This window comes from Theropithecus gelada, chromosome 4 (assembly GCF_003255815.1).
Source record: "Theropithecus gelada isolate Dixy chromosome 4, Tgel_1.0, whole genome shotgun sequence".
NCBI classification, from domain to species: Eukaryota; Metazoa; Chordata; class Mammalia; order Primates; family Cercopithecidae; genus Theropithecus; species Theropithecus gelada.
Genome location: NC_037671.1, coordinates 44,492,703 through 44,501,450, shown reverse-complemented (window position 1 = coordinate 44,501,450; position 8,748 = coordinate 44,492,703). Strand labels below are relative to the sequence as shown.

Below are 8,748 nucleotides of genomic sequence, written 5' to 3'. Positions count from 1 at the left end.
TACAGGTGTGAGCCACCATGCCCACCCTCTCTTCCTTATTTTTGGAGGGGTCCAAGCCTGGACCATCAGGAGGCTGGAGCCAGGATTGGCTTTGCTTGGGACTCAGGCTCTGGAGAAGGGTTGAGTTTACTTTTGGGGTTAGGGAACTGAGAATCAAGTCCTTCCAAGTCTTCAGGAACCTCTGGACATAACCTTACAGTATAACATCCCCATGGCCTGTTTACACACTCACAGCCACCCATTCAGATGCCAGGGAAAGGAAGGACAAACTTGAACTGCTGCTGAGAAGAGAGACCTCCTTTTATCATTGTCGATAGGTGGGCACGGCACAGCTGTCTCAGCGCGAACACAGGTCGCTCCTCCTGCAGTGAGCAGCCCTTCCCCTTGGGGACCTGAGGTCACAGGGTTGAGGATGAAGGGTGAGGGGCTTCTGGTTGGCTCAGGCCTGGGAGCGCCACAAGACCGAGTTGGCAGGAGGCACATCAAAGCGCTTGCGGGTGTGGTCAGTGTCCCGACGGTACAGGTAGCCACAGGTAGGCTTCTGCAAAGTGTAGAAGGGGTTCAGGGAGTTGGAGTACTGGGAGGTGTAGAAATTGAACCTGAGCTTGTCTGGATTCTGCCCCTTAGAGTCCACCACGACCGGCACATAGGCTGCTGCCAGAGACTGCTCGCGGTCCTGCTTCCACGCCTGGGACACGGATGGGTGTGGAGCCTTCACCCCCTTGCATGATGGTGTCTTTGGCCCATGACTGGGTCCAGAGGGTTTCTGTGAGTCCTGGGAGGGGGTAAAGAAGGCGAGAGCTGAGGCATTGGATACTAGGACTTCAACTGCTATGCCAGGGGCAGAAGGGAGGAGAAGGAGCCACTGCTCAGAAGCCCCCAGAGCCACTCTGTAGCACTGTTGTGTTGACCATGGAGCCAGGGACCTCCAGAGCAAGGGAGAGCCATCAGGGTCCCCTGACCTGGCCCCCTGCTGCTGCAGAACTCTGCCTACCTACCAGAGGCAACAGCCAGCTCCCAGAGGCTAGGAACCTGAGGATCGTCTTCAGTCCCTCCCCACCCCCTTTCCCCACATCCAATCCATTTGTCTGTGTCCTTCGCATGGCTCCTGTGTGGCCCTCCCCTCCCTCTTCTCTGCCACTGCTCCCACAGGCCTTCGACCTCGCTCTCCTGCGGGGCCCCGCCAGCTTGCCTTCCACCAGGGCTTCCTGTCTCCCACCCTCCTGCTTGGTCACGCTGTGCTTCACCCTCACAGAGCGAGACTCCATGTCAAACAAACAAACAAAAAAAAAAGCGATAGAGTTTCGCTCTTGTTACCCAGGCTGGAGTACAATGGCATGATCTCAGCTCACTGCAACCTCCGCCTCCCAGGGTTCAAGCAATTCTTCTGACTCAGCCTCCAGAGTAAGCTGGGATTACAGGCACCCAGCACCACGCCCGGCTAATTTTTGTATTTTTAGTACAGACGGCGTTTCACCATGTTGGCCAGGCTGGTCTCAAACTCCTGACCTCAGGTGATTCACCCGCCTCAGCCTCCCAAAGTGTTGGGATAATAGATGTGAGCCACTGTGTCCAGCCTACTCTGTCTCAAAAAAAAAAAAAAAGTGGCTTCCACTCTCCAGTCCCTCCAACCCTCCACCCACCCTGCATTTCAGCCACACAGTCTACCTCTTGTTCCCTGCTCACATCCGGTACTTCCAGAGCCTGTACCTTGGCTCAGGTGTTCCCCTGAGCCCTCCCTCCTGTGCACTAGGGAAATTCTGTCTTTCCCATTAGAGCTTCAGCTCCTTAAGGGCAACTATCTCATACTCTTACCCTTGACATAACAGCCTCCAAAATCCTATTTACTGTTTTACTCCAGACGAATGCATTTAGAGAAAGCTTGATAAATGTTGAATCAATTGAACTGAATTCTAGTAAGGGGTACCAGCTCACTTTCCAGCCAGCCAGCCCATTCTATTTTAGAACATATCTCATTGTTACCAAATGTGTCTCCTACTCACCCATACCTACTTCATCCTAACCACCACTCTTGGTTGATTACTTACTGGGGTCTGCCCACTCTCTAGGAGGCCCCCATTACCACATTTAGCACATCACATTGACATTTATTTATTCCTCTGTCACTACCCTTCCTGTGACCAAGCTATCCTGTTCACCTTCAAATCCCCACACCATGTTTCTGGTACCAGCTGTGCATTTTACTAGGGACTGTCCTCATCATGACAGTACCACCAAAGGATGAGGCATCTGTAGGCAACCATCCACCCTGCGTGTGTCAGGCTGGATCTGTTCTGGTCCCCCAGGCTTCAGCTGTCAGGGGAACCCATTTCCCCTCCCCCAGCCTCACAGCCCTCCAGCCTCCAGGCACTGTGAGAGAACCCCTAGGTACAGGGTTAGTGGAAGTTGAGCTCCTGCCCTCTTACAAAAGAAGTCTCCTTTGCTCAAATCATCATGTAGTTCCTCGGTGTTTTGTTTTGTTTTTTGAGATGGAGTTTCGCTCTTGTTGCCCAGTGCAAGGGCTCGATCTCAGCTCACAGCAATCTCCACCTCCTGAGTTCAAGTGATTCTCCTGCCTCACCCTCCCGAGTAGCTGGGGTTACAGGTATATGCCACCATGCCCGGGTTTTCTCCATGTTTGTCAAGCTGGTCTCGAACTCCCAACCTCGGATGATCCGCCCGCCTCAGCCTCCCAAAGTGCTGGGATTACAGGCATGAGCCACCTCACCCGGTCTTCTCTGGGTTTAATTTACAAACTATCTGCCCAGTCCAAACTTGTCCAGGGCTTTCCTCCAAAGCAGGCTTTGCTCCTGTTGGTTCCTACCCAGGTATATATGTGCCCTCAGTTTTGCAAATTTGCAGTTTTCAAAATTCTTCCTATTCTTTCAAGGCCAGCAGCAGACTTGAAACCTTCTCCAGGAACCCCTGAAGCCTCCTGCAGCCCCTGCCCCATCTTGTCCTCTTCTATGCCTTCTGGACCCCTCTCAGGATGTGCTCCTTTACTGGAGGGACTAAGGTGAGTCAGGCGCACACATTCTGAAGAAGTTGTCATTCAGAGTCCTACACTGGGACCACTTTCTGCAGTCTTGTCTCATCTTAATCCCGACATAGTCCTTTGCTAAAGTCCCAACAGGCTGTAAATGTCTCCCGCAGTCAGGACTGCATCCTATGCATCTCTTTGTCCCTAGAGCCTACCCCAGTGCTGGTGCACAGCCCCAAGAAATGAGCAAGTGTTCTACGGCCTTCCCAGACTCTTCCAGGCTCAGCCCCAGGGCACAGGGGTTTACAGGCAGAGGGGCAAGCACTGGAAATGAATCCTGATAGTGGTCATCAAAGATTGTTTTCTAGCCAGGGGCGGTGGATCACACCTGTAATCCCAACACTTTGAGAGGCTGAAGTGGGAGGATCACTTGAGGCCCGGAGTTCAAGACCAGCCTGGGCAACATAGGGAGACCTTGTCTCTGTTTAAAAAAAGTTAAAAATTAGCCAGGCATAGTGGCATGCACCTATGGTCCTAGCCACTCGGGAGGCTGAGGCAGGAGGATGGCTTGAACCCAAGAGGTTGAGGCTGCAGTGAGCTGTGATCACACCACTGCACTTCAGCCTGGGTGGCAGAGCGTGACCCCATCTCAAAAAAACCAAAAGATTATTTTCCACTTCAATTTGTGAGCACCGCACCAAACCCTGTCAGTGGATCACCTCTTACAATCCTCACATCAACTCTTTGAGGAAGGTGTTACTATTATTAGCCCCCCTTGTAATTGAAAAAAACTAAAGAGGTCAGTCCCATGTCCAGAGTCACATGACTGGTGAGGAGCAAGGCTGAGATTTGAACCCAGGTCTTTCCACACCCTGTGCTCCATGACGTGTCTACGGGAGCAGGGCCTGCCAGGGCCTATGCATCTTCTATTTCTTTCTGTCCTCATTCCATCAACCCACTGAGCTCCTGCCAGGCGTGCTGTGTGGCAGCTGATTAGCCAAGGTTGCCCTGCACAGCTCCCAGCTCACTGGAGGGCGGGGCAGCCAGATTTCCCAGTCTGGCAAGAACACTGTGGGGTTTTGACTGCTGGATTTGGGTTCTGGGTTTTTGGACCCTGCATGGACAGAACAACACACTGGGAAGTATGAGGTCTACACCATGAATCACCATCTCTTAGCAGACCTGAGGATAGGAGGATATGAGTTGCTCCATTCATTCATTCGCAACCATTCCTGAGCACGTCTTGGATGCCAGGCTCTTGCTGTGAAGGTGACAAAGACACCATGCATGAACACAAGAGGGTCCCTGTGGAGTATGGTGGCTCAGCCTTGGTACCTCTGACTCTTTGGGCTGGACAATCTTTGTTAGAGGGGTTGTCCTGTGTCTTGCAGGATTACAGCAGTGGCCTCTACCCACCAGATGCCAGTAGCACCCTCTCCTGGTTGTGACAACAAAAATGTCTCCAGTCGTTGCCCAATGTCCCGTGAGGGCAGTGACAATCAGTGCTATCAGACCCGTGGTAATCTCTTTATCCTTGACAAAGGCTGACATCCTGGCCCAGAGAATGCTCCCTTTCCTGGGCTGCAAGAAGCGGCTTAGGTTTCTTCGTGTTAAGGATGAGTCTGAGCATGTGGGTTTTGTCCTCCTGACACCACAGAAGGGCCATGAAGATGAGGGAGCTGCAGAGACCCCACCCCTGTCCCTGCTCCCCACTAACCCTTAGCCCCAGGGCTGCATCAGCCTCTTGGCCATCTTGGGCTCATGGGGCTGGGGCTAGGGATGACAGAGGCAGGCGCTTTCAGAATGGCTGGGGAACTGAAGAGAGCAGCCCACAGATGGAAGGGTGGCACTTTTTACTCATGGGATTGAGGATCTGCCAAATGTCAGGCATTAGCCACTCAGCTCAGCAAAAGCTCCTAAGAGCCATTTGAGACATTGCCCCCATTTTTCAAATACGGAAACTGAGGCTCAAAGGCATCGAAGCATTTGTCTGAGTTAACACAGTTTGTAGGATAGTATGTGAGTACCTTTCCGAAGTCCCACAACTGGTTAGTGTGGGAACCAGGATTCAAACTCTCTCCTCCCTTTCTGCCCTAGCCCAGGCCCTGGCTTGGGCCCACGTGCCCTGGGTCCACACCTCAGCTGTGTTTAGGATGCTGCTGCTGCAACATACAGGACTCTGGTGGCAGCAGGGGTAGGGGACAGCCAGGGTCCCTGGAACATCCGGGAATGAAGCCCTCACAAAAACTGGGACAGAGACAGTCCAGGGGAAGTGGTGGAAGAGGAGGAGGAGGAGGAAGAAGGAGTCAGGCAGCACTAGCCTTCCCCTGCCCTTTCTAGGGGCCAAGACAGCCTCCAAGTGACTCACCTCAGAGGGCTGAGCACTTCCCATTTCCTCCCCGAGGGCCTAGCACAGCCAGCTCTGGTGGAGGGTGGAGCCTGACTGCATACTTTCCGGGTTAACATCTGGTTTCTTTTAACTGGCTGTTCTTTGCTCACGTGCTCCTTGTCAAGGGTGCTGGGTATGTGCACACTGCGTATGTGACTTAGATCATTGGTTCTCAGCCAGGGGTGATTTTTCCTCCAGAGGACATTTGGCATGTTTGGAGACATTTTGGGTTGTCACACAGTGTGGAGTGGGTGCTACTGCCTTCCAGCGGGTAGGAGCCAGGGAGGCTGCTACGTATCCTACAATGCATAGCACCCGCAACAAAGAATCATCAGCGCCCAATGTCAAAAACACCAAGATTAAGAAACTCTGGTTTAGAGGTTTGAAGAAGAAGTCCCATCTCCCCTACCTGCTTCCCTCACTGCCATTCCGCAGGGAGTGATGAAGTTACAGGACAAGTACAGGGTCTCACCAACCCCTCACCTCCCTTGGGAATCCCATGATCCTATTTTCATTTGGGTTCTAAGCTAAAGCCAAAAGAAGGAATCTGGATAGAATTATCCCTCCATGGGCCAGCATGGTGGATCATGCCTGTAAGCCTAGCACTTTGGGAGGCCAAGGCAGGAGGATTGCTTGAGGCCAAGAGTTAAAGACCAACCTGGCCAACATAATAAGACCCATCTCTATTTCAAAAAAAAAAAAGAAAAAAAAAGAAAAGAAAAAAGAGCCAGCACCATGGTTCACACCTGTAATCCCAGCACATTGGGAGACTGAGACGGGCAGATCACTTGAGCCCAGGAGTTCGAGACCAGCCTGACCAACATGGCAAAACCCTGTCTCTACTAAAAATGCAAAAAATTAACTGGGTGTGGTGGTGCATGCCTGTAATCCCAGCTCAGTGCAACCTCCGCCTCCTGTGTTCAAATGATTCCCCCACCTCAACCTCCCAGGTAGCTGGGATTACAGGCACGTGCCACCATGCCTGGCTAATTTTTTTGTATTTTTAGTAGAGACGGGGTTTCACCATGTTGACCAGGCTGGTCTCGAACTCCTGACCTCAAGTGATCCTCCTGGATCATGGGATTCCCAAGGGAGGGGAGGGGCTGGTGAGACGCCAGGAGGCTGAGGAAGGAGAATCACTTGAATCAGGGAGGAGGAGGTTACAGGGAGCTGAGATCATACCACTGCACTCTAGCCTGGGTGACAGAGTGAGACCTTGTCTCAGAAAAAAGAAATACCCCTTCATGACCCCCATCCCCGCAGGCAGACCTCACAAAGGCCTTTTAGATGCACAGTACACACGTATTAATATGTACATATATACTAATATGTGTTTGTCCCTTATGCCGGGGTTTAGAGTGTGGAAGTGCATGACTCAAGAGTGGGGCTTTCTGAGTAGGGCAAGAAGATCTCATCTGTGATATTACTACAGGTTTTCTAGGAAGGCCCCTGTCCTCTCAAATCCTCCAGGGCCATAGGCACATGACCGTGCCCAGTGAGAAATTCCACTTGTAGCCTCCTCACTCTAGGGGAAGGCCTTGTGCCTTATTGAAATGCAAATAGCACTTGGGTGTGAAGGCTGGTGAAGGCCCATAGGGGCATCTGGTGCTGTGGAATGTACCTTGGCTTTGGTGTTTGAAGGTCTGAGCCCTGGGCCTGACCCTGCCCTTACAGGTCAGGCGACCTTGGGCAAGTTGCTGAGCCTCTTTGAGCTTCGGTGGCCTCATCTGCAAAATGGGGATAATAAGGCTAGCTACTTCACCAGCTTGTGGTGGGGTGCCATGAGTGCTGGGAACCGTAAAGGCGCAGTGCAAATAGTCATGACTATCAGCCTCTCGGGCAGTTACACCGTGGTTTCACGCACACCTGGCTGAACCTATAGGAGAGCACGTTTCCCTTTTGGGGAGCACAGAGGCTTTGAAGGGAGGGTTAGGGAGGCTGGGGGTAGGCCTCAGCTTCCTCCTGTGACTGGTGGGTAGCATGGGGGCCTGGAGCCAGCTACCTCAGTTCAAATTCCAGTTCCCTGCAGGGCCGGGTGGCTCACACCTGTGATCTCAGTGGGAGGTCAAGATGGGAAGATTGCTTGAGCTCAAAAGTTCAAGACCAGCCTGGGCAACATGGAGAGACCTCATCTCTATTTTATAAAAACGTTAAAAAAAAAAAAAAAAAAAAAAAAAAAGGCTGAGCACAGTGGCTCACGCCTGTAATCCCAGCACTTTGGGAGGCCGAGGCAGGAGGATCACTTGAGGTCAGGGGTTCAAGACCAGCCTGGTCAACATGGTGAAACCCCATCTCTACTAAAAATACAAAAAAATTAGCCAGGCATGGTGGCACGTGCCTGTAATCCCAGCTACCTGGGAGGCTGAGGTGGGGGAATCATTTGAACACAGGAGGTGGAGGTTGCACTGAGCCGAGATTGTGCCACTGCACTCCAGCCTGGGCAACAAAGCGAGTCTCAAAAAAAAAAAAGAAAAAAAAAACAACTCCAGCCCTCTCACTCACTAGCTGCCTGATCCTTAGGCAAATTATAATCTCTGTACCTCAATTTTCCCAGGTATAATGTGGGAACAACAAGAGCTCTACCTCATAGGGTTAATGCGAGGACTTAATGAGCTAGTCCATGTAAAGTGCCTAGACCTCTTAAGCACTCAAAGGTTAGCTACAATTATTACCTATCTCAAGTTTGCCTTGGAGATGGGGGTAACATGAACCAAACAGTCCAGGACACATTTTGCAGCAGTGAAGGGGCAGAGGAAGCAAGATGGAGGGTGTCCTGTTCCCTCTCTCTGTCTCCCCAGGGAGATAACAGAGGTCCCACAGCTGGGGAGTACAAGGCAGGCAGCAGCACCAGCACCCAGCTAAGCCTTTTGTAAGAGGACCCACCTCCCAGCCACACAAGTGAGGCTGGCTGGGGCTTTCATGCTCTTTCCTGCCCATCAGGCTTCTTGTGACCCCGGGCTGACCTTCTCCAGCCCTGTGATTTCATCTCACCTCGCACATGCTGGACCAGGGCCTTTCTTGATGGTCAGGTGGAACTTCTGGTGGTCAGGGAGGACTCTTGGCAGGACACTGAGAGTGCCAAGGTGGGGAGAACTTGTATGGGGCAGGGGGCATTGTGACACCTCTTTACAACACAATTCCTTCTGTCTTCCCAAGGAGACATGAGGCCAGGGCTGGGGACTGACATTTCAGGACCTGGAAGGGTCTTTCAACCTTGACACTGGCCCACTATGCTATTCCCTCTTCCCACAAATGCATAGAACCCTAAAACTGTGGGCAGGAGGTGAAGGGAGAGAGATCATACTAATTATCCAGGTGCCTCCAGAAGTCCTAATATCCCCCCATGTCCCAATATCACTGTCAGGAAGGAAATGTACCC

General features: G+C 52.0%; 1 protein-coding gene across 2 annotated transcripts; it reads right to left on the bottom strand.

Annotated features, from left to right (window-relative positions):
• Window positions 1-276: 276 nt before the first annotated feature.
• Window positions 277-8,440, bottom strand: LOC112623815. Of its 2 annotated transcripts, none has more exons than XM_025384489.1 (2): window positions 8,253-8,440; window positions 277-775 (listed from the first exon to the last, which is right to left on the bottom strand). In XM_025384489.1, the coding sequence occupies exons 1-2, from the start codon at window positions 8,304-8,306 to the stop codon at window positions 440-442; spliced, it is 390 nt and encodes a 129-aa protein (XP_025240274.1). In that variant the 5' UTR covers window positions 8,307-8,440; the 3' UTR covers window positions 277-439. The 2 variants fall into 2 exon arrangements, with proteins under 2 accessions (XP_025240274.1, XP_025240275.1); XM_025384490.1 differs by having other exon boundaries at window positions 280-775; window positions 8,361-8,440.
• Between the last annotated feature and the right edge of the window lie 308 nt (window positions 8,441-8,748).

Excerpts from the sequence above, each read along its gene's own strand:
- LOC112623815 (XM_025384489.1), bottom strand. The coding sequence starts at position 8,306 with ATGGGCAGGAAAGAGCATGAAAGCCCCAGCCAGCCTCACTTGTGTGGC. Across the intron at positions 776-8,252 it reads CTCACTTGTGTGGCTGGGAG|GACTCACAGAAACCCTCTGG; the intron begins GTGGGTCCTCTT and ends ACCCCCTCCCAG.